Here is a 26247-nt window from a genome sequence, read left to right as displayed (position 1 = left end):
AACTCGTGAGGAGAGCCAGACTAAGGGTCAGGGCCCGGAACAGCACATGCAGAATCCAATGCATCAAGCTTATGTTCAGTACACTTTGCAGGCTACCCAGCAGAAGCCAACTTTTGGAAATATGCAGCCACAGCAACAAGTTAATATAGGTATGGTTGGTCCACCAACTGAGAAAGATCAGGATATGCGTACAGGCGATATGAAAATGCAAGACCTCATCGCTATCCAGTCTCAGGCTTCTGCATCCAAGAAGTCAGTTGAACATGTGCATGGTGAGAGGCAGGTGGGGCAGGATCCACAGAAAACCTCTGAACAAAGGGGTGAGTTGAAGCCTCTCCCCCAAGGGCTATCGGTTGGGCAGTTAATGTCACCAAACATGATAAGGCCTGTTCATGTACCACAATCTCAACCAAGTATTCAAACCATTGCAAACAACCAATTCGCGATGGCCCAATTGCAAGCTATGCAGGCATGGGCTTTGGAAAACAAAATTGATCTGTCTCAGCCTACCAATGCCCATATGATAGCTCAACTCCTTCCGATTTGGCAATCTAGAATGACTGGGCTTCAGAAGCCAAATGAAAACAATGCAGGTGCTCCATCTTCACAGCAGCAAATGTCAAAGCAACACATCATGTCTTCTCCACCAATTATTGCTGAGAGTTCTGCCAATGGGAACTCATCACGTGATGTATCTGGCCAACCTGGCTCTTTGANTTTTTTTTTTTTTTTTTCACGCATTCGAGCTGGTTCATGGGATGGCTCTGATGATTTGGCCATTTTTTATGGGGAAAAAAGGCTTAAGTTTTATCTTTGCAAACTAAACATTGCACTTGGTCTCTTCTTCTGCTGATGACATTTTGTGTGAAGATCTGAATTGTTTTTTTAATGTAATCGCGCCACAGTTATAGCTCTTTTGATGTGTACTGCAGTCAACTTGCAATGCTTTTAACCGGAATTTGTTATGAATGATTTTTTCTTTATAGTTCCTATACATTTGTATTTTGTATCAGATCTTTGTGTGCTGGTCCTATTTATCTTTGGAGCAGTGATTGTCTGCTCCAGATCCCTTTGGAACTCTTCATCATGTTTCAATTTATTATAGGTACTATATGAATTGATATTGTTGCTTGATAAATGTTTTGATAGTCATTACAACAGTTTAGAAAGCCTGAAGGAGAGGAAGCCCTCCTAGCGTATCAAGCAGGCGGTATCCATGGAGTCATGGGTAGCAGCAACTTTCCTTCATCTTCTGGCTCCATGCTCTTGCCTCAACAGTCTAGGAAGTTCATTGATTTGTCTCAACAGCGTGGAGCCTCTCAAACTCGTGAGGAGAGCCAGACTAAGGGTCAGGGCCCGGAACAGCACATGCAGAATCCAATGCATCAAGCTTATGTTCAGTACACTTTGCAGGCTACCCAGCAGAAGCCAATTTTTGGAAATATGCAGCCACAGCAACAAGTTAATATAGGTATGGTTGGTCCACCAACTGAGAAAGATCAGGATATGCGTACAGGCGATATGAAAATGCAAGACCTCATCGCTATCCAGTCTCAGGCTTCTGCATCCAAGAAGTCAGTTGAACATGTGCATGGTGAGAGGCAGGTGGGGCAGGATCCACAGAAAACCTCTGAACAAAGGGGTGAGTTGAAGCCTCTCCCCCAAGGGCTATCGGTTGGGCAGTTAATGTCACCAAACATGATAAGGCCTGTTCATGTACCACAATCTCAACCGAGTATTCAAACCATTGCAAACAACCAATTCACGATGGCCCAATTGCAAGCTATGCAGGCATGGGCTTTGGAAAACAAAATTGATCTGTCTCAGCCTACCAATGCCCATATGATAGCTCAACTCCTTCCGATTTGGCAATCTAGAATGACTGGGCTTCAGAAGCCAAATGAAAACAATGCAGGTGCTCCATCTTCACAGCAGCAAATGTCAAAGCAACACATCATGTCTTCTCCACCAATTATTGCTGAGAGTTCTGCCAATGGGAACTCATCACGTGATGTATCTGGCCAACCTGGCTCTTTGAAGCCGAGGCAGATGATTCCATCTGGTGCTTTATTAAATTCTGCAGCTGCTGTGATGGGTAACGCTAATAACATCCAGATGCAACAGCTTGGTGTTCACAACAGGCAGAACCAGCTGTCTAGACAGCAGATTGCATTTGGAAATGGGCTGCCTCCAATGCATCCACCTCAGCAATCTGTGAACATGAGTCAGTGTTTGGATAATCCACCTCATACAAAGAGTACCTCTACTAGCCCAGAAACTTTGCCGATGCGGAACTTCAGGCAGTTGCCACAGTTGAACCGATCCTCTCCACAATCTGTAATATCCTCTAATGACGGTGGATTGGTAACCCACTTCCCACCTCAGGATGGTGCTCCCCAGATACCACAACAGCGTCTTGGGTTTACCAAACAACAACTGCATGTCCTTAAAGCACAAATACTAGCATTCAGGCGTCTGAAGGTACTCAAAGTTTTGTCTTTTCTCTGTGGGTATTTTACTTTATGTTACTGAGTTCCTTGGTTTCTTTACTCGAACAGCGTGGGGAAGGCAGTCTTCCGCAGGAAGTTCTTCACTCTATAGCTCCTCCACCCCTTGAATCACAGCTGCAGCAGGTATTTGTTTCCCCCCAAGGGACAACTAACCATGACAGATCTCCTGCGATGAGTAGTGACGAACATGCAAGACATTTGCAGTCCAATAACAAGGCTGCACAGGCTGCACCTTTAAGCAGAGGTCAGTCTCTGCCAAAAGAGGAATCCAAAGAAGAAACCGGTACTGGAGAAGAGAAAGCAATTACATCAGCAGGTCACGTTCAAGGAGTGACAGCTGTTACGAAGGAGCCTAGGCAGAGGGGATCTGCTGGAAAGGAAGAGTTGCAAGGTACATCATTAGCTTTTAAACCAGATCAGGAAATTGAGCGGGGTCATTTGAATATAGCTGCTAAAAGTGATCACACGGCAGATGACAGAAAGGCTGTTCCGCCTCAGGTTGCTTTATCAGATGCAGGCCAAATTAAGAAACCAGTTCAAGCAAGCATGGGACCTCAGCCAAAAGATGTTGGCCCTGAAAGCAAGTACCATGGGCCGCTTTTTGATTTTCCTTTCTTTACTAGGAAACATGACTCCCTTGGCTCAGCAATCAGTGTTAACGTGAATAGTTTAACTCTGGCATATGATGTGAAGGATCTGCTTTTTGAGGAAGGCTTAGAGGTGATTGACAAGAAAAGGACAGAGAATCTCGATAAGATTGGTAGTTTATTAGCTGTGAACCTAGAGAGGAAGAGGATCCAGCCCGATCTTGTTTTGATGCTGCAAATTGAGGAAAGGAAACTTAGACTTTTAGATCTTCAAGCACGGGTGAGAGATGAGGTTGACCAACAACAGCAGGAGATAATGGCAATGCCTGACAGGCCATATCGGAAGTTTGTTCGACTATGTGAACGTCAGCGCATGGAGCTTGCTAGGCAAGTGCAGCTTTCTCAGAAGATGATGAGAGAGAAGCAACTAAAATCCATTTTTCAATGGCGTAAAAAGTTTCTTGAGGTTCATTGGGCCATCCGTGATGCAAGAACTGCACGCAACAGGGGAGTTGCCAAATATCACGAGAGAATGCTCAGGGAATTTTCGAAGAGAAAGGATGATGATCGAAATAAAAGGATGGAGGCATTGAAGAATAATGATGTTGACAGGTATCGTGAAATGTTGCTGGAGCAGCAGACCAGCATCCCGGGTGATACTGCTCAGAGATATGCTGTCCTCTCATCTTTTCTTTCTCAGACAGAAGAATATCTTTATAAACTTGGAGGAAAGATTACAGCTACCAAGAATCAGCAAGAGGCGGTGGAGGCAGCTGCGGCTGCAGTGGCCGCTGCACGAGCTCAGGCATGAAAATTTTATGAAATTTCACATCTTCTCTTTTCTGTCCATTTATTCCCATTACATTTGTTATGGTCTATGCGTTGGCTTTACTGTAATAATATTTGTTTTCATTTATGGAGGAATTCTCCCTAAACACTTCCTCCCCCATCCCCCCTCACTGTCTTTCTCAAGCAGGGTCTTTCGGAAGAAGAAGTTAAGATTGCAGCAGCTTGTGCTGGAGAAGAAGTGATGATAAGGAACCAGTTCTCTGAAATGAATGCACCTAAGGACAGTTCTTCTGTTAACAAGTAAGTTCATTACAAACCAGTTCTCAAATCTCCATTGTCCATGATATTGCCTGTTTCATGAAACAAGGGGGACCATCAGAGCTTATGAATAAAAAATTCATTAGTTCCATATCGTTGCTTTCCTTAATAGTGGATTGGTGAACTTTTATGGATTGTAGAAAACTTCTAGGATTACCTTAAGGATGAAACCCCCGAGGCTGCTAGAATTTTGGGGTCAATCTTGCAAAGGAATGACTGAAAGAAGGGAGGAGGCAAGGGAGTTGGATATATTCTTTTTTGGAACCTAGGGTTGGGGGGGGGGGGGAGATATCAATATTATCTTAATGAAAGGCAAGTTGTCAAACTTTCCTACTTTTTATGTCTTTATCTTCAAAGCCCTGGTCATGGTTTGTATGGTTTGTGGAAGGATTGAAAAACTTAGAAGGAAATTTCTATGGGAACTGTCAGTCATGTTTAGAAAGCATCATTTGATTAATACATTAAATTGTCTCATTCCATTAAGGGGGGGTGGTTAGAAATTGGTTATGTGTTAGAGAAATGTTTATGGATGTTTGGGGACAAAAACAAGGAGTTGTGACATTGATGAGTAAAAAATGTCAGATGATGAGGAATGGTTGGCGTTTGAAGTGGAAGTGAGTAACACTTGGCATGGCTAGCAACAAATAACATTCTAAGCCTTTTACCGGAATGCCCTAAGTCACACAATGTTTTCCGAAGCTGCAGGCTATAATTTTTATTTATAGTTATATATTTGAGATGGGGCATCATGGTAGCAATCACTCCCTACCAGGTCAGTGGTCAAGGGACTATCTTATCTTTATGTTGTCCAAATAGGAGCCAAGACAACCTTAGTCTAAGATCGGTTGGAGACCTGTGGGACTCTTCTTAATGGAGAAGTATGAACTCAAAAGGTTTTGACAAGGGGTTCTAAGTAATTACCACCTTCCTTTGGCTAAGTTTTATAATTTCATTGTATATTGGTGAGTTCTGTTATTTTGAGATATTTTGTTTAGTATTGGAGGATATGGTTAGTAGGTCAGAAATGTTGGTTTCCTGTTTTGGCATGCTTTTCTTGAACTTCAATATAGATCAATTAGAAAAAAAAAAAATTATTTTCTTACTTCCTCCCCCCCTAAAATAAACACAATTCGTAGAAGAGGGCTGGATTCCGCTATCCTAATGAGTTTACTATTGCTGTGTGAGATATTATTGGGTGGTTAGTTGTACTCTTGATGCCTTGCCAACTCTTATCTTCAGCTTTGGTTGGACTCTGATCTGTTTACTCTTTTGGGGTGAGAGAGTCAATTGTACTGGTTTTTGTTCCCATAGCAGTATGCCATTAACTATAGGATCCCTATTTGTTGATAGATCCCCACCCTTCTTTGATTGTTCGGTGTCATGGTCATAGATAAAGTGTGAATTCTCTTTCACTGGTGCTTGACTCTTCAATAAGGAGGAAGATATTGAAGCTGAGAACTGGTATTATGGAATGGAGAGAAGGTATATATATTTTTTGGTTGATGCATTCTGGAGTGCGAAATCTCAGTCGAAACCACCAAGATTTCAGGAAGTATTCCAGTTTTGATGAAGGTTGAAATGAACCTGCGTGACTTAGTAGGAATGCAAGTTTCGAGCAAAATTTGGTCGAAATGCCAAAATTTCTGTTACGACTTGTTTCAGTACAAAACAGTGTATATAAAAGCACTGTTTCAACGAAAATGGGTTGAAATTTCGACTCATTTCGCAAGTTTCGAGTGGTTTCACCTGTTAAGAGGAAAAAAAAACTCCAAAAAGCCCTAAATTTGGTATTTTTGGACAGAAAACCTACATTTCTTAGTGGAACAAAGAGTTGGTAATGCAGGAGTAGATTACAAGTAACTAACTCCGCAGTTTATAACCCCGAACAATACAAATAGGAGTAAGAAACAAAGAAATAATACCATCAAATAAATCCTCAAGGATACAATACCCATATAGGAGCAAAACCAACCCAAAACCTAACCCGATAGGAGAGAGAAAGACCTGTTATAGAGCTGGAGAGAGAAAGGTGCGGCCAGGGCTGTAGGAGTCCGATTGAGTTGCACTCTTGGGCGTAGATAGTCTTTAGGGAGGGTACAAAAACCCCCAAAATTGAGAGGATTCTGATGGCTGATTGTGAAGTTACAAGCTTTCTTGATTTTCTGACCTAGGAGAGAAAACTGAGAAGAACCTTCAAGAACAGCAGCTGAATGCGTCCAACAATGATTAGGTAAGGATCGTGGGACCCTTATGAGGCCTGGAATACCCTAATTGAAGATCTGGCTGAATAGAGTATAGAAGAGAGAAAGAGAGGAGATCAATCTCTCTCTATTCCCACTAGGATTGCTGATTGGTTCTGATTTCTGCAAACTTTTATCAGAATCTGAATTATACTTCTTGAATGTTACAGCAAATAAAATAAAAAAAAAAGAATAAAACAGATGGGGGGTTGAGAAGGGTGAAAGAGAATAAAGGAAGTGGCTATCTCAGCCTGGGCTTCTCACCCACAGCTATCTCAGCTGCTCTAAGCATTTAGTTGCAAACTTTTTTTCATAAATGCAAACTTTCTTTCATTCAAATCTGTCCAATAATGGTACATATGCCTCTCTATTTATAGAGGGGAAGTTTACAATCATACTAATACTAGGAGCTAGTTTCCCAATAGGACTAGACACTCCTACTACAACTAGAAATTCAAAATAGGATTAGGACTTGATTTTATGACTCCAACATGGAGTAGGACTAACAAACTAATAGTCCATATAGGACTTTACAACCAACTAATGGCCTAATGGGCCTTTATTAAATTAAATAACAACTAATTAAACTAATGAATAAAATCCCGTTTTCCTACATTCTACCCATATTTTAGGCCTATTAAAGTGGCTCATTTCAAAGAAAACCCATGGGATCAAAGGCCCAACTCATACATAACACAACCCAAGGCTTATTTGCAATAAAATAAGCCCAAGTGACTTATCTACATCAGTTGGGGACTATTATAACGTATCTACATCAGTTGGGGACTATTATAACGTATCTACAACGATGATTTCCCGCATTTGAGCATGATTTGTGTAGGATTCGAATTTAGTGGTATACCCTTTTTCTCCAAAGGTTTCAAGCCTTCCCAGAACCCTATGTGGTACTGACATAGAGTTTGAGGAATAGTTTTATAGGGGTAACTTAGTTGTACACTTGTACTTGTATCACTTTGACATTGTGTAATATTAAATGGTTTTTCTTTATTCCTAATGCATATCATAGTTGTTTCTTCATTGAATTTTGTGTGTTCTAATAACATATTATGTGTAGAATAGGCTATATTTGAGAAAGTACACAACAATGTACGACGTACACTACCAACCTAGGGTCTGAAATTGAACTTCCATTTTTGTTTTGTTTTGTTTTGTTTTTGTTTTTGTTTTTGTTTTTTGTTGTTTGTTTGTTTTTGTTTTTTTTTTTTGTTTTTTGTTTTTGTTTTTGGTTTTTGTTTTTGTTTTTTGTTTTTGTTTTGTTTTTGTTTTTGTTTTTGTTTTTGTTTTTTTTTGTTTTTTTTTTTTTTTTGTTTTTTGTTTTTTTTTGTTTTTTTGTTTTTTGTTTTTTGTTTTTTTTTGTTTTTTGTTTTTTTTGTTTTTTTTTGTTTTTTTGTTTTTTGTTTTTTTTTGTTTTTTTGTTTTTTTGGTTTTTTGTTTTTTTGTTATTTTGTTATTTTAACAATCTGCAGGTTTCCATATGTTTAGGAACACTTAATTAAGATTTCCCTGAAGTTTCGGGCCAAAATATGACCTTTTGACCGCTGAAATGGCCAGCCGAAACATACAGAGTTTCCGTCAAAACTGAAATCTCGAACCTTGATTCCAGTAAGGGCCCATACACTTACAGGATATAGTTAAAGTGTTCATGCTTATGCATTGATTCCCTGGATCTTCATCGAGGAGGGAGAGATTGAAGAGGGAGGGTGTTGGCTATAGGACGTGAACCTAATATAAGAAATTGAGAGGAGCTTTGCGATGATTTCTGATTGATGCTTTCCATTAATACTAAATTGTAGTTTTTAACAGCAAGACTAGAAATCCTCTAGAGCTGGATGTTGGGTGACAAAGAAAATGGCGTGTGCCTAAGATGACTGTGTCATACTATGATAGCTGGGATAGAGAGGTTGAGATGGATGGATGGATGGCAAGACTAAGAAAAATTGAATGAATCATAAGTTACTTTAGCTGTGGAATACACTGGTGTGAGGATGCAGAACAGTTGTTTGAGATTTTTTAGCCATTCATGATGAAAATTATATATATATATATATATATGTATAAAAGTAAAATCACCAATGAGGAGTGATTGTGTAACTTCTAGATGTTAAAGAATGTGAGGATAACATGGTTTGAATTTTGATATGTTGAGAAAAGAGATGAATGTGAATATTGCCCTGCCACTCCATTATGAAGAGCCATATCTTCCATTAAATAACATGCAGTCATGCCTGGTAGCCTTGTCCTGCAAGATCATAGTTTGATTCTGCTGTCTGCCCGATTCATGATTGTACTTCTGATTTTTATTTACATTTATGAGTTAGTTTTGGTTGAGTATTTTTCTTGTTGTGATGCTCTCTTTTTAGTTCTTGAAATATGTATACTACCATATTAAGGTGTTGAATTGGCACCCCTTGTGATTGACGCCAGGTATTACAATCTTGCACATGCTGTGAATGAAAGGATCACAAAGCAGCCCTCAATGTTACGTGCTGGGACTTTAAGAGACTATCAGCTTGTAGGTTACACCTTTTTATTTTGGGATTATTTCATTGCTGTTGCATCCCTAACCATTTCTTCTTTCACCCATAAGCAAATTTGACTCAATGGTTTTCTTCATTTTGCAGGTTGGCTTGCAATGGATGCTTTCTTTATACAACAACAAATTAAATGGGATTTTGGCAGATGAGATGGGTCTTGGGAAGACTGTACAGGTTTCTTTCTTTTAGTTTGTGGTTTGAGAAGTTGTGATCTTTATCCCTCCCTCCTGGTGGTCCTCATTTTGCTTGAATAATTTTGAATTATGACAATCAATAGCCTTGTAATTTATTTTTAGGTAGATCACATATCTGTTTCTACACATGAAATTAAGAGGCTTGTTAGTACCCTTACTGCTTTGGGATTTGCTACATACATTTAAGTAGAACAAATTTGTCAAAAAAAAAACTGCTCAAATAGCTGCAATATTGATAGGTTATCTTCCGAAAACAGGTAATGGCATTGATTGCTTATTTGATGGAGTTCAAGGGGAACTATGGGCCACATCTTATTATTGTTCCAAATGCCGTTTTGGTTAATTGGAAGGTTAGATGCCCTCACCCACATACCCAAAATGTTATTTTTATTTTTATTTATTTAAATACATGTATTATTTCTTTCCACTTTCTCACGGCTAACATTTTTTACCTTTTTTTAGAGTGAATTGCATAATTGGCTTCCATCTGTGTCATGCATTTTCTATGTTGGTGCTAAAGATCAAAGATCAAAGTTATTTTCTCAGGTAAGAGGTGCTTTATGTTTCCTCCACTGAATTCAAGTTGTTGATATTTGTTCATTGACCTTGTTGACGCTTATTCTGTAGGAGGTTTGTGCGATGAAATTTAATGTACTTGTTACAACTTACGAGTTTATCATGTACGACCGCTCAAAGTTATCAAAAATTGATTGGAAGTACATCATAATTGATGAGGCCCAACGAATGAAGGATAGGGAGTCAGTTCTAGCACGTGACCTTGATAGGTATCGTTGCCAAAGGCGTCTACTTCTTACTGGAACGCCATTACAGGTAGCCCAATTAGCACCCACCTCTTTCATGTGGAAGATAATTTGTCCTTGATTAAAAAGCCACTAATTTTTTCTTCATTTTGTCCAATTATCTTTTGACTGTATGTTAATACTCCCCCCCCCCCCCCCAAAAAAAAAAAAATGTGGTAATTGTCATGCTTGAAGATTTAGGGTCCCAAATTCTCAAGATCTATGGGGCTAGGAGATGTATCTACAACTGTGATCCCCCGTTCCCTTCATTTTTACTCCAGCAGTTTGATTGGTACTTCATATTTTTTAGTTAGACAAAGCTTATGATATCTGTGATCTCGGTTGGTTCGTAGCATTAATTTATCAAACTTTTGAATAACTACTATTTTAATTGGAAAATAAATTCTGGTTGGTGGCTTCATAGATTGATTTGGAGGTTCACTTAGAATGGGAAACAATGCATGTTTTGCTTGGAAAAGTTCATTGTTTTGACTACACACTTATAATATCAGTGCCTTGATGCGAGTTGCCCTTTTTTTTTTTCTTATGGTGGGATCGATGTGAAAATGGGATCACATCAATACAGAGTGTGGCATGGAATTATGGGTGTTTTGCAGTGCCAGCTGTATCTGCTCCTAGGGGTTAGTTTTTCCTGTTTTTGTTCTTAAGTAGGGGCAACTTTACTATAAACCAATGTACACTAATTATATCTAATCAAACTTAATCAGGATAGACGCACACGTGTTTACCGGAAAAACAACAATAGACATGTGCATGCATGCACCGTAAAATCAAGGGTCTTGCATCCACATGCTGTTCCAATTTGATAATACTGTATGCTGTGTGGAAATTTGAAAATCCATTGAGATTAAGGTCTGATTCATTGGCACCATTTTGGGCTTTGCTTTCTACTTCTTCCGGGGTATTATTTTTCTTTAGTTTATCTATTCATTATTTTATGGCTTCTACCTTTCTTCGTAATATTGTTCTTTGTTAAAAACTCCACTATGCATGCAAAAGGTGTGGAAAAAAAATGGTGTTTTTTCATTTTCGGTTCTTATCTAGTGGTCTCCAAGTCATGGCGGGTAAGCTCCATCTCAGTATTGTAAGAATACTACTTCTTAAAAGCTTTGTTTCCCATTTCTTTATTAACACTGCTTGGTTGTGTTTCAAACAATATTTGATTCCCTCTCCCCTGTGATTAAACTGGACATAGAATGATTTCTTGTGTAGAATGATCTGAAGGAGCTGTGGTCACTTTTGAATTTGCTCCTCCCGGAAGTGTTTGATAATCGCAAAGCCTTCCATGATTGGTTCTCAAAGCCCTTTCAAAAAGATATTCCTTCACATGATACCGAGGATGATTGGCTTGAGACAGAGAAAAAGGTGATCATTATCCACAGACTTCATCAAATTCTGGAGCCTTTTATGCTTAGACGTCGACTTGAGGATGTGGAAGGGTCACTCCCCCCCAAGGTATATTATTTTTACATTCTTTGGCATAGTTGTCAAGCCGTCGCCTTGGCACTGCCTAGGTGTCCAAGCTCTTTCTTGGGTCCAAGGCGACAACACGTCTTATTGACTTTTCACGACTTTACATTGATTTGTGTTTATTGCTTTGTTTTTCGAGGAATATGCTTATATTATAGCCTATACTTTCTTTGTTATATGTTGATTTTCTCATATTAGGTCATTAATAGCATAGTTATATCATATTGCATTGTGGCTTTTCTGTTGTATATGGGCATAGTTTTAATAAATTATTATTGCTATATTACATATAGTCGTATGCTGCACGCCTAGGGCACCTAACCAATATTAGCCCCTCCAACGCCTTGGGTCACCTAGTCACCTTGACATTTATGTTGTTCTGTACTTGAATTCTTGTGCATAGTTGGCAACTAAAATTTCCCCCATTGCAGGTGTCCATTGTGTTGAAATGTAGAATGTCAGCCATTCAAGGTGCTATTTATGATTGGATCAAATCCACTGGCACTCTTCGGGTTGATCCTGAGGATGAGATGCTGAGGGTTCAAAAGAATCCACTTTACCAGTCGAAAATGTATAAGACTCTCAATAATAGATGCATGGAGCTTCGCAAAACTTGCAATCATCCTTTGCTTAATTATCCATATTTTCAGGACTTATCTAAGGACTTCCTTGTGAGGTCTTGTGGGAAACTTTGGATCCTAGACAGAATTCTTATAAAACTTCAAAGAACAGGACACCGGGTATTGCTATTTAGTACCATGACAAAGCTTCTTGATATATTGGAGGAATACTTGCAGTGGCGGCGGCTTGTGTATAGACGAATTGATGGGACAACTAGCTTAGAAGACCGTGAATCAGCTATTGTAGATTTCAATAGCCCTGATTCTGATTGTTTCATCTTCTTGCTTAGTATCCGTGCTGCTGGACGAGGACTAAATTTGCAGTCTGCAGATACAGTTGTCATTTATGACCCTGATCCGAACCCTAAAAATGAGGAACAAGCAGTGGCTAGGGCCCATCGTATTGGACAGAAGAGAGAGGTCAAAGTCATCTATATGGAAGCAGTTGTCGACAAAATCTCAGGCCATCAGAAAGAAGATGAATTAAGGAGTGGAGGCACAGTTGACTTAGAAGATGACCTTGCGGGTAAAGATCGATATATGGGATCCATTGAGAGCCTTATACGCAATAATATTCAGCAATATAAGATTGATATGGCAGATGAGGTTATAAATGCTGGCCGTTTTGATCAGAGGACAACACATGAAGAAAGACGCTCGACTTTAGAGACATTATTGCATGATGAAGAGAGATATCAAGAAACGGTACATGATGTCCCCTCCCTGCAGGAGGTTAATCGTATGATAGCTCGGAGTGAAGAAGAAGTTGAACTGTTTGATCAAATGGATGAGGAGCTGGATTGGGCTGCAGAGATGACAAGGTACAACCAGGTGCCTAAGTGGCTTCAAGCCAGTACCAAGGAGGTAAATGCTGCAGTTGCTAATTTATCAAAGAAGCCATCAAAGAATATTTTATCTGTGAGTATGGGCATGGAATCCAGTGAAATGGTTTCAGATTTATCACCTATTAAAACAGAGCGGAAAAGGGGGCGACCAAAGAGCTTGTCAAATGGCAAAAAGTTCACTAGTTACAGGGAGTTAGATGATGAAAATGAAGAATTTTCTGAGGCAAGTTCAGAAGAGAGGAACAGGTATTCATTGTGTGAAGAGGAAGGAGAAATTGGGGAGCTTGAGGATGAGGAATTTAGTGGTGCTGTTGGTGTGCTGCCGATTAATAAGGACCAATTAGAAGAGACTGGGCCTGCTTGTGATGGTGATTACAAGTATCCTCGGGCCTCAGAAGGCACCAGAAATGATCACAGATTTGAAGAAGCTGGTTCCTTGGGGTCATCTTCAGAGAGTCGAAGATTGGCTAAGATGGTGTCTACTTGTATATCTTCCCAGAAGTTTGGATCTCTTTCAGCCTTGGATGCTCGGCCGGGTTCTCTTTTAAAACAAATGGTATGCATTCCTCTTCATACATATGCTTTGTTATGTATTGATTATTTACATGGGATTGTTGGTTTCATGTGCTCTTCTCAATTTCCTTCTGTTAAATATTTGGCAGCCAGATGAACTAGAGGAAGGAGAGATTGCTGAATCAGGTGATTCCCACATGAACCTTCAACAATCTGGAAGTTGGATTCATGATCATGATGACTGTGAAGATGAACAGGTTTTGCAACCCAAAATAAAGCGAAAGCGTAGTATTCGTCTTCGGCCTAGAAATACTTTAGAAAGGGTTGAAGAAAAGTCCAGCAGTGAAAATCCATTTCTGCAGCCTGGGAATTCATATCAGTTGGCATTTCAAGTGGACCACGATCATGAAGCACATTTAAGGACTGATCCTGAAATTGAAACATTTGAAGAGCGTGTTGCTCAAAGGCAAGATCCTAGCAATTTAATTTCAAAAAAGAGAAATTTACCATCAAGGAGGGTTGCAAATTCTTTGAAACAGCATGTGGAAAAACCTAACAGATTAAATTGCATGGTGGGACCTGCAGAGGATGCCAAAGAACACTCTAGAGAAAGTTGGGATGGTAAATCTGTAAACACAAGTAGGTCTGATTTCTTTGGTGCAAAGATGTCTAACCTCACTCAAAGAAAGGTATGCACCTTTGAACTGACTCCTTTATTTTGTTTGTGGGTGAATAAAAGTTCTTCCTTTTTTGTTTTGTTTTTTTAATGAATTATGAGAAAAAGTGCTATTTAAATAAAAGAACAGCAGGGTTTGTACCTTCTTAGAATAGAAGGGTTTGTTTGTCCTTATTGTATGCATCTCCTTGCATTCTTTACATAAGCCTGGATAGAGCACTGTTGAAATCATGTTTCACATAACCACAAAGCTTAGGAATTGATATGCGGGGATGATTCCAATTTCCAGGTCTAGATTGGAGAACATGCTATTTCTGGTCTGACACTTATTTATGCCAAATATTGTTTAATATTTAATTTACTTAAGATATTATCCATGAATATGCAAATACCTCCCTATTGAATCCAACAAAAATAGTTTCGAAATCAAATTCCAAAAGGATAAAAAGTCAACCATCCAATTCAAGAACAAAAATTGGATTATTGGTTGTATGGACGATTGTCAATTTTCAAATGCTGGGTTTTTTTCTCCTCAATTTTGAAAACTTCATAAATCTTATCATGGTAAAACATCGCTAAAATGAAAAAGTGAGGTAAAATAATCTTTTGTTTTGATGTCCATAAAATTATTATTATTATTATTTAGGTGATTTTAACAGCATTCGCGCACTTTAAAACATAATTTCGTCTTTACAACTTAGATTTAAGTTATCTTACACTTGTTAGAAAGCTAGTTTTTGCGCTCTACCTAGTACAAAAAGTCTCATAAAAATTAAATCATTTGACCAGTCAAATTTATTAGAGAACAAGAATGTAAATGTTATTTTTAATGACTTAATGTGGTTTAATGTTGATTTTTGATGATATAATGCATATATAGCATACTAAATAATGTTAGAAAAGAGGAAAAATAAAAAATAACACTTGGGCTCGCCTCAGTCCTCAGGCACCCTCCACTGCTTTGGGTCACCTTGTCGCTGTGGCAACTATGAAGACTGACTTTGTCATCGTCTTCCAAACCAAAAACTATGATGTCCAAGGATTTGGGCTACATTTTGTTTGTTGAGGGAGTAGAGGTCTATTCCCATGCTTCTGTTGCTTGATGCATGTTTCTGGAGTGTTGTTGGTAGCTCTTTCTCAGCAAATTGTAGTGTTTTAATGTTTAAATCAATGTCCAAATACAACTGGGCCTCAAGCTGTTGCATATTTTCCCATATGGTGTGGGAGAACAACACCATATAACAGTTAAGAAGTGTAATGTAGGAGTAGAGTACAAGAAACTACTCCAGCAATTTATAACCCCAAACAATACAAATAGGACCAGGAAACAAAGAAATAAGACCATCAAATAAACCCCCAAAGATACAATACCTAGGGGTGTCAATTCGTGGCCCGAACCGACTAAACCGACCGGGACCGACTGTTTATAGACCGGCCCGGCCCGGACCGTTTATTAAACGTGTGGGGCTTGATTCCGGCCCGTTTATAAACGATCGGTCTTGGTTTTGCTACTTGGACCGTCGGGTGCCCGACCGAGACCGACCGTTTAACACCGGACCGAGACCGGCCTATTGTGCACCGGCCTAGCCCGACCCTTTAATGATTGTAGAATACCTATTTTATCCCCCAAATTAAAAAGTAAAAACATGTTCACATTTTAAATAATGGTTATATTTGGTATCATTTATTGATTAATTGTCATTTTTTGGGGCTTGCATGAGTGGGCCGGAATATAAGAGCACATTTTAAATAGGGCCCATTTAAAAACCGGTTAAAGCCCATTTAATATTAAACATGTCCGTAGCCCGGTTAAGGCCCGACTAAAGCCCGATTAAGGTGGTCCGATTATAGCCCCGAGGCCGACCGACCTAATATAAAGCGTACCATGCCCTCAATAACTAAGCCCGATTAGTTAAATGGTCGGACATGGTGTAGCCTTTGAAAGTCTTCAAGCCGGATTAAGCCCGACCGAAACCGAACCGGCCCGACCGGTTGACACCCCTAACAATACTCATATAGGAGCAAGACCAGCCCAAAACACAACTCGATAGGAGAGAGAAAGACCTGCTATAGAGCTGGAGAGAGAGAGGCGCGGCTAGGTCTGTAGGAGTCTGATTGAGCTGCACTCTTGGGCGTAGATAGTCCCTAGGGAGGGTACAAAAACCCCCAAAGTTGAGAGGAATTTGACGACTGGTTGTGAAGTTACAAGCTTTCTTGATTTTCTGACCTAGGAGAAATAATCGCAGGCTTCAGGAGAGAGAATCAAATCTGGTTTGTAACTTGGACAGGTCTGAACTTCTGAATACTCACAACAGTCGTATACTTCAACACCAGTAACTTTAGGATAAAATAGAAAGCATTAAACAAGAAGAAACAAAGGGAAAAGTGGGGGAGGAGCGGCTGTCTTGGCCAGGGCTTCTCACCCACAGCTATTCCGGCTGTCCTAAGCAATTGACTGCAATTATTTTTTATTCAAATATGAAATTAGGAGTACATAGGCTCTTCTATTTATAGAGGACAGAATAGCAATCAAACTACTACTAGGAGCTAGTTTCCCAATAGGACTAGAAATTCCTACTTCAACTAGGAGCTAGTTTCCCAATAGGACTAGACACTCCTACTTCAACTAGGAGCTAGTTTCCCAATAGGACTAGACACTCCTACTACAACTAGGAATTCAAAATTGGACTAGGAATAATAAACCTATGTGGAAAACAAATAGAGTCCTAAGACAATTTGGACTCGACATACCACTTACTCAACTCGATGGGCCCAATGGCCCACTAATTAACAACTACTAATTATTCCCCTAGCCGATGGGCCCAATTGGCCCTTATTTGTACTTAGCCACTCAAGTGGACCAAGTAGGGGTTTGGCTGGCTTCTTGGCTGGACCCTAGCCACTCAGGTGGACTAAGGCTGGACCCTTCTTCCTCTCATATTTCCTTCCATAATGTGGATCTACATCAGCTCCCCCTTTCTTAGAATCATTCAACTCTGATGAATGGGTAAGGGACATGTAGTGCTTATAGAGGTCCGTGTCAAGGCGTTGAAAGTCATCGGCATGGATCCAAGTACAATCCTCTCGTGGTCGACCTTTCCATTTGATGAGGAAGGAGTAGTACCCTTTGCCCCCACGAACTATGGTGAACTTGTTGTCGAGAACATCTTCGATGACATCATCTTTAGGGTTTGCAAATTGAGGAAGTTTGAGGGTGTGTTCAGTGTCACTGTCATCAGAATGGTGTCCCAAATATATCGTTAGATCAGCTACATTGAAGACATTGTTGATCTTCAGAGTAGGAGGTAGCTCTAGCATGTAAGCATTAGTGCCAATGCGCGTCAAGACCTTGTGGGGACCCATGTTCCAAGGATGGAGCTTGCGCACTATACCAGGAGGAAACCTCTCAGGTGGAATTCGAACCATTACCAAATCACTAGGCTGAAATTCCACGTAGCGACGATGTCGATTGGCAGTTGCATGGTATCCGTCATTGCTAATAGCGATGTGACGACGAACATCAGCATGTACCTCTGTGATGTGTCTAAGGAACTCATCGGCTTCCACACTAATACGGGCCTGAGGTGGTGATGGGGACATCAAAGTGTACAGGCACAAGAAGAAGAAGAAGAAGCAGCCATCTTTGTGGCTGGAAGAATAGAAAGAAGAAGATCTTGTGGGCCCAAGCTCGATCCAGATTTTAGAAGATCTCAGAAGATTTTAGAAGATTTTGTGGGCCCCAAGCTCGATCCAGATTTTAGAAGATCTCAGAAGATTTTAAAAGATCTTGTGGGCCCCAAGCTCGATCCAGATTTTAGAAGATCTTAGAAGATTTTAGAAGATTTTGTGGACCCCACCAAATCTTATTTGATTCTAGTATTTTGCTTTAAATCTAGTAATATTTGATTGTCTTACACAATTAGGAAACTAGGATTTCTTTATATTGATCTATTAGGTAGTTTTTTATTTCATGCAATTGAGTCTCTGAGTATCTTTTTATTTTTGGAAGTTTATTCTATTTAAGTGTAAGGCCATTGGCCATTGTTTATTTTCAATTAATGAAGAATATTGAAGGCAAAACAGCCCCAAATCCCTCCCCCACGATTTCTCTTTCTCTCCTCTCTCCCTCCTCTCATCTCTCACTCTCGGCCTCACTGTTTCACGCCATCTCTCTCTCTCTCTCTCTCTCAGTTCTCTCTTCTCTCTCCACTCTTCTCTCTTCTCTCTTGTCCCGCCTCCCTCTCTTTTTCCATTCTTTTATGCTGCTGTTTTCTATTCTTTGAGGACTGAACTGCTGCTGCTCTATTTTTTTCTTTTAATGTTGGACTGTTGTGGCTGATCTCCTTTCAATGAATGGGTGACTGCTGGCTGTACCTGTTGTCCGTGAGTTGCTAAGAGCCCCAACATCATTCTCCAAGCTACATCGACAATACTGAGGATCTCTGCACAACCATCTGGACTTGTCTTCATCAACTAAAGGTGGACTGCATCTCTTTGTTTTTGGAGGACCTTGATTTCTTCTCTTCTCCTCAGATCTGGACAGCAACATGGTAAAACATTAAACTAAACCCTCCCCACCTCCATCAATCCCTATTATATATTGCAACCCATTAACATTGAAATCAGCCTTTGCCCTTTGTCTATGCCTATATTTTTACCCGCTGTTTTAAATCGTTTCGTCATTGTTATATCTCCAAAAGAAACCCTGCTGATTTTCTATTTTAGTTGGTTGCTAGAGGACATTGATTGTTTGCATATCTAATTTGGGTGTCTAGATTGATTTGTGCTGAACCTAACACTCGTATGTCGTTTGTTCCCTTCCCCATGTCCCCACTTGAAACTTAAGTAAGAATTTATGTGCTTTTCCGTCTAGATTATTATTGCTTTTGGCTACTTTGTTTATTAGTCTCATTTTATCTTGCATGCTTAATCTTATTTGCTGAGCTTCTTTTTGTCCCCTATACCTAAGCCCCTTGAGTTGACCCTACCTAGTTAGTTAATCTTGTAGGAGACCTATTCACCTAGGAACCCCCTACATCAGGTGGCAAAGGTACTAAGTCAACCGGTCGTTGAGGTTGCAGTCCAAGGACAATCTCAAATGGTGTACGACCTGTGGTGCAGTTGACGGAACTATTATAGGCGAATTCAGCAATGTCCAGTATAGATGGCCAAGTCTTTTCATAGTCTCGGACTAAACATCGGAGTAAGTTGCCAAGACTTCTGTTCACCACTTCGGTCTGTCCGTCTGTTTGAGGATGGAATGCAGTGGAGAACTTGAGTTTAGTATTTGTTTTCAGCCATAGAGTCTTCCAGAAGTAGCTCATGAACTTGACATCCCTATCTGAAACAATTGTCTGTGGTAGACCATGTATGCGCACTATCTCTTTGAAAAAGAGTTTGGCCAAGTGACTTGCATCAAGAGTCTTCTTGCACGGGATGAAGTGTGCCATCTTAGAGAAACGATCTACTACCACAAATATAGAATCATACTTTTCCCATGTAAGTGGTAAGCCTAGGACAAAGTCCATGCTTATGTCTTGCCAAGGTGCATGTGGAACGGGCAGCGGTGTGTACAATCCTATATTCTTCTTTTCTCCTTTGGCAAGTTGACAAGTGCGGCATCTCTGTATCACATGTTGCACATCCTTTAAGAGTTGAGGCCAAAAATATGTCTTTCATCATGGAGTATGTTTTGTCCTTGCCAAAGTGTCCATCCATTCCTCCTCCATGTAGCTCTCGAATCAAGTGATGTTTTAAAGAGGTGTTTGGGATGCAGAGGCGAGTGCCTTTGAAAAGATACCCATCATGTATAGCAAATTTGTCATCCCGTCCTCCTCCTTGTAGGTTGTTGAATATTTCTGAAAAATCAGCATCACTAATGTACTCCTCTTTGATGTGTTCTACTCCTGCACTTTGTACTGTGAAGGTGTTCATCATCATCACCTTTCGACTAAGTGCATCAGCCACTTGATTCTCCTTCCCAGCTTTGTACTTGAGAGCAAATACATATCCTTGCAAGTATGAGATTCATTTAGCATGCCGATCACTAATGGTCTTTTGTGAGTGCAAGTATTTGAGTGTTTCATGATCCGAATAGAGCACAAACTCTTTGCCAATTAGGAAATGCCTCCAATGCTTGAGCATTTGAACAATGGCATAGAGTTCTAAATCATAGGTATAATACCTTCTTTTTGCATCATTCAACTTTTCACTGTAGAAGGCAATCGGATGGCCCTCTTGCATAAGCACTCCTATCCCAATATGGGATGCATCAATAGCCACTTCAAATATAAGATCAAAATTGGGTAGTCTAAGGACTCTAAGCACTAGTGCTTCTGTTATCTTTTGTTTGATCAAGTTGAAAGCTTTAGTGGCTGCCGGAGTCCATTGAAATGAGACTTTTCCCCCTTTTGTGCATTCTGTAATTGGGGCTACAAAGGCGCTGAAATTCCGGATGAATCGTCGGTAAAATGAAGCAAGACCGTGAAAGCTACGAACCTCGGTCAAGGTCTTTGGAATAGGCCAATCAAAGACACTTTTTACCTTCTCCGGATCAGCTTCTATACCTTGTGAAGACACAATAAAACCAAGGAAGATGACCTTGGGCAGCATAAAGAAACATTTCTTCAAGTTGATGTATAACTTTTCTGCCCGTAGTATTCTCATGACACGTCTCAGATGTTCCAAGTGTTCATTTTGTGCTTTGCTGTATATTAGTATGTCATCAAAGTACACTACTAGAAATTTGCCGATGAAGGGTTGTAGTACATGTGTCATCACCCTCATGAAAGTGCTAGGTGCATTAGTGAGGCCAAAAGGCATAACCTTCCACTCATACATGCCTTCTTTTGCTTTGAAGGCTGTTTTCCATTCATCCCCTAAACGGATTCGAATTTGATGGTAGCCACTCCGTAGATCAATCTTTGAAAATATGGAGGCTCCTGTCAACATGTCAAGCATATCATCCAAACGAGGAATAGGAAATCTGTACTTTACCGTGATTTTGTTAATGGCCCGGCTGTCAATGTACATACGCCATGATCTGTCTTTCTTTGGTGTCAATAGGGTTGGTACTGCACATGGACTCATGCTCTCAACCAAGAACCCTTTCTTTAATAAATCATCCACTTGTCTCTTGAGCTCGGCATGCTCTGTAGGACTGAGACGGTAAGTGGGCAGATTAGGGAGTACTGACCCAGGCACAAGGTCAATGGCATGCTGAATATCCCTCATCGGTGGTAGTTTATTAGGCAATTCCTCTGGCACCAAATCTGAAAAATTAGCAAGTAATTGTTTGATTTGTGGGGGATGTTTAACCTCTATCACTGGTTCAGCAGCCTTGGTAACAAGAGCTATGATTAGGCCGGTTTCTTCACCAAGGGTCAGGAATTCTCTATGGGCAGCATGCATAGCTTGTTGTCCACGGTGCTCTTCTTGCTGAAATTTTCTTTGCATGGTTGCTTCTTTTGCTCAGTGGTTGTTTTGGAAGAGGTTTTAGCAACATTCTCTACGATATGTTGTCTCCTTAGTTGGGCAGCCCTTGTCTTTTACCTGAGGTATATTGAGTGGGTTTAGAATGAATGGTTTGCCTTTGTGATTGAAGATGCATTGGTTCTTAGTACCTCCCACTAGCACATTGTTGTCATATAACCAAGGCCTTCCAAGAGAACATCAGTGAGGACCATGGGGATGACATCACACCATACACTTTCTTCATATTCTGAGACCTTCAATGGGACTGAACATTGTTGAGTTGCAGCCATGGTGTTGCTGTCTAGAAGAGATACCTTGTATGGCTGTGGATGGAATTCAGTCTTAAGCTTTCCGTCAATGACAAAGGCTTGAGATACCACATTCACACAACTTCCACTGTCCACAATCACTTGAGCTTTGTGAGGTCCACTAGACATTAAGGTGTAGAAGATATTGTGCCTCCTCCAGTCTTCACCCTTAGTTTCAAACACTAGGATTCTTGCAATCACATTGACATAAGCATGAGGATCATCATTCTCTGGTGTAAGCTCATCTTCCAGGTCATCCTCCTCTCCTTCAACTGCAACATTAATAGTCCAATCGTCATCCTGAGGTTCGTGGATTTGTAAATCCAGATTGGATTGGATTCGATGGCACTGATGACAGAGTTCGATCGTCCCTGCTTAGGGCAGAATTTTGCAGTGTGTCCAGTCTTTCCACAACTGTAGCATGTCACAGATCCACTCTCCCTTCCCATTGGAGCCTTTCCCTTATCTTGTGTATCTTGTGGAGCTCGGGTAGGAAATCCAGTGGGTTTGGTTGGTTCATAAGGCTTTTTGTTGTTAGTTGGCTGGATGTACCTTCTGGAGGTTGTTTTGATCATATCCTCTGCTTCTAGTGATTTGTCAAAACAAGTGCTTAAGGAGGGTATCTCGATCACACCAAGTTTCTCACGATTATCATACCTTAACCCCAGTTTGAAACGGGATATGAGCAGTTCTTCATCTTCTTTATGGGCACCTGTTCGTGAAAGCAGTTCATTAAAACGATCAATATAATCTCCTACAGTCATAATGCCTTGCCTGAGAGTATTCAGCATGTCGTAGAGTCGACGTCAGTAGGTGGGTGGTAAGAATCTATCGTTAAGGATAAATTTCAAGTCTTCCCAATTGTGAGGCATCTGACGACTGCGGATCAGCCTATTCTCTTCATTCCTCCACCAGTCCTTAGCTCCACCAGTCAACTTAGTGACAACTAATTGGTCTTTCCTTTCTTCAGGCATACGGTACCACCGGAAGTAGTCATCAAAGGAAGTTACCCAGTCCTGGTAGTAGAGGGGATCGTGCCTCCCATTGTACTCTTTCAATTCTAACTTGACCTTGTACATATCGTCAGGTTGATGAAGCTGATTGTCATACTCATCATACTCATCATTCTGAGCTGGGGCATTCCTTCTGGGTTGCATAGTGACTCTTCTGGGAACATTACCAATGCAATTAACAGCAGATTGAACATTAGTTTGGGCAACAGTTGGTTGGGTGTTAGAGTGGGCAGCAGTACTCTCTTTTAGGTCAGCCAACTGTTGGTCATGTCCATCCAACCTCGTAGACAAGGCTTGGATTGCTTTCATCACATCTTGAAGGGTGGGTTGGGGTTCTTCTGTCTGAGCCATAGCTCTGATACCACTTAATGCAAGAGTAGATTACAAGAAACTACCTTAGCAATTTATAACCCCAAACAATACAAATAGGACCAGGAAACAAAGAAATAAGACCATCAAATAAACCTCCAAGGATACAATACCCATATAGGAGCAAAACCAGCCCAAAACACAACTCGATAGGAGAGAGAAAGACCTGCTATAGAGCTGGAGAGAGAGGTGCGGCCAGGTCTGTAGGAGTCTGATTGAGCTGCACTCTTAGGTGTAGATAGTCCTTATGGAGGGTACAAAAACCCCCAAAGTTGAGAGGATTCTGACAGCTGGTTGTGAAGTTACAAGCTTTCTTGATTTTCTGACCTAGGAGAAATAATCGCAGGCTTCAGGAGAGAGAATCAAATATGGTTTGTAACTTGGACAGATCTGAACTTCTGAATACTCACAACAGTCGTATACTTCAACACCAGTAACTTTAGGATAAAATAGAAAGCTTTAAACAAGAAGAAACAAAGGGAAAAGTGGGGGAGGAGCGACTGTCTCAGCCTCGGGCTTCTCACCCACAGCTATCCCTGCTGTTCTAAGCAATTGACTGCAATTATTCTTTATTCAAATATGAAATTATGAGTACATAGGCTCCTCTATTTATAGAGGGAAGAATAGCAATCAAACTACTACTAGGAGCTAGTTTTCCAATAGGACTAGACACTCCTACTTCAACTAGGAGCTAGTTTCCCAATAGGACTAGACACTCCTACTACAACTAGGAATTCAAAATTGGACTAGGAATAATAAATCTATGTGGAAAACAAATAAAGTCCTACGACAATTTGGACTCGACATACCACTTACTCAACTCAATGGGCCCAATGGCCCACTAATTAACAACTACTAATTATTCCCCTAGCCGATGGGCCCAATTGGCCCTTATTTGTACTTAACCACTCAGGTGGACCAAGTAGGGGTTCAGTTGGCTTCTTGGCTGGACCCTAGCCACTCAGGTGGACTAAGGCTGGACCCTTCTTCCTCTCATATTTTCTTCCATAATGTGGATCTACATCAAAGTGTCATATAGAAAAATTAAGTATAGCAGAGATGAAGATTTTGTGATGAATGTGCGGAAAAACTAGGAAGGATAAAGTAAGGAATGATCATATTAGAGTTAATTTGGGAGTTGTCCCGATATATGATAAGCTCCGGAGAAAGTCGTTTGAGGTGGCATGGTCATGTTCAATAGAGGCCTTGAGATGCACCAATATAGGGGAGTGACTTTATTCAGATTGAAGGACCTAAAAGAGTAGGGGCATGCGTAAATTGCGAACGTCTCTCCTTTTCTCTTAGTGTGCACAGTTTGCTTGCATGCCGCCTTAGGCACATCTCTCTTTCTTAGTTTCACGCTGGCCTAATTAAAGTCTGCCTTTCAGGAGGTGTATATAAGCAGCTGTTTAGTTATTAAGTAATTCTTAAGTGGCCGCACCAAGAGCCCTCGACTGAAGTAGTGAGGAAAGGCATGCATAGTTTAGGTAAGACCTGCATAGTTTAGGTCTTGACCCTAGTATGACCTCGAATAGAGCTATTTGGAGGGTTGGGATCCTTGTAGCTGATCCCATTTAGGTGGGATATGGATGAGTAGTTGTGTTGTTGCGGTGTTCTTTTTCGTTTTACTATTTTTTAATAATTTGTCTCTGCTCGGATCCATGTAGCCGTTCCCATTTAGTTGGGATAAGGCTGAGTTTTTTGTCATTGGTTGTTGTGGTATTGCGGGAGAACAACCTGTAAATGCTATCATGAATTTTGTATGCTCAGACGATCATTGATTTAATATTGGAGCTGGTTGTTCCATCTCTTGGAGAGTAAAGTGTTTGGAAGTTTACTAGTCTCTTGTTGGACTGTAATGATCTTTTTTGTTATTTTTCTTAGGTTCTATTATTTTTGTTTCTTCTGTGGCTGCCTGGTTGACTATGGAGGATCCATACCTAACTGAGTTACATTTCCAAGAAGTGACCCTTAAGTTCAGGCTTTGAAATGTTGTCCTTTTTCTGGTCTGTTGCTGTTTTGACCAGAAGAGTTGTTGAGGAGGAGGAGACTGTTGAACTGATTGCTTTGAGAGACAATTGGATAGTTCTGAACCAGTTGTAGGAGGCTGACACCATTGCATCATATTCATGAAGAACAGTCTGCTCCTTGATGCATTTGGGGGTCACTGGTATGTTGTAGAAAATAACTAGGATATTGGCTATTTGTATTTGTATGTTTGTCAAGTGAATCAATTGCAACATCATTGAGATTAAAATTTCTCTAGTTATTTAATGATTTAGTGGGGAGAAACCTTGTCCCTAGCCTCTTTGCTTCTACATACTCTTCCAGCTTGTGGTGACCTAAATCTTGGCATCCTTGCCCCCCCCCCTCCCCTTCTTCCGGCTGACTCCTGGAATGAATGCAAACTGGCAATTTGCATCAGCTGGTCCAAAGCAAGTTGGCTTCAGTAATGTCTAGTCGTGGTCAATCTGCTCCTGGTTTTAGGGACTGGTTGATAGATTTGATGTGTGGAGCCATCTGATATGTTTTATCACCATGATTTTTCATTACTCTTTAAATTTCATTTAATTTAATATTTTTTTCTGGGTGGTGTGGAGGGAGTGGCTGAGTTGATGCATCATAACTGTTCAAACCCCTGAACAAGTTTTTGTGCTTATTTGCAGTTGAAGAATGTGATAAATGAGCTTCAGAGAAGAATAGACAAAGATGGCCATCAAATTGTCCCTCTGTTAACTGATTTTTGGAAGAGGAATGAGGGCTCCAATTACTTGAGCACTTTGGCAGGAAGTCATATTTTGGATCTCCAGAGGATTGATCAGCGTGTGGACAGATTAGAGCATGGTGGGGTGATGGAGTTCATTGCAGACATACAGTCCATGTTTAAAAACTTGATTCAGTATATGGGTTTCTCTTATGAGGTATGAGTACCGACTTTCTTTTCTT

At 40.4% G+C, this 26247-nt stretch overlaps 1 protein-coding gene across 7 annotated transcripts in view; it reads left to right on the top strand.

The window, feature by feature from the left end:
• LOC122059751 (ATP-dependent helicase BRM-like) overlaps positions 1-26247 on the top strand; it is a 29572-nt gene that overhangs the window by 2118 nt on the left and 1207 nt on the right. Inside the window, exons 1-14 of one of the 7 annotated variants that reach the window (XR_006134123.1) lie at positions 756-2481; positions 2559-3902; positions 4074-4186; positions 8890-8977; positions 9087-9173; positions 9451-9543; positions 9656-9739; positions 9821-10024; positions 11227-11469; positions 11916-13505; positions 13612-14151; positions 18527-18688; positions 25329-25471; positions 25968-26105. Coding sequence is in view for 3 of the 7 variants with exons in the window: in XM_042622784.1 (XP_042478718.1) it covers positions 1150-2481; positions 2559-3902; positions 4074-4186; positions 8890-8977; positions 9087-9173; positions 9451-9543; positions 9656-9739; positions 9821-10024; positions 11227-11469; positions 11916-13505; positions 13612-14151; positions 25968-26222 (5973 nt within the window). In the remaining 4 variants the exon portion in view is untranslated. The other 6 variants (XR_006134124.1, XR_006134126.1, XR_006134125.1 and 3 more) reach the window with 6 other exon arrangements.

This window comes from Macadamia integrifolia, chromosome 13 (assembly GCF_013358625.1).
Source record: "Macadamia integrifolia cultivar HAES 741 chromosome 13, SCU_Mint_v3, whole genome shotgun sequence".
Taxonomy (NCBI): Eukaryota; Viridiplantae; Streptophyta; class Magnoliopsida; order Proteales; family Proteaceae; genus Macadamia; species Macadamia integrifolia.
The sequence above is the reverse complement of the archived record's forward strand: the minus strand, read 5'-3'. Positions and strand labels throughout refer to the sequence as shown.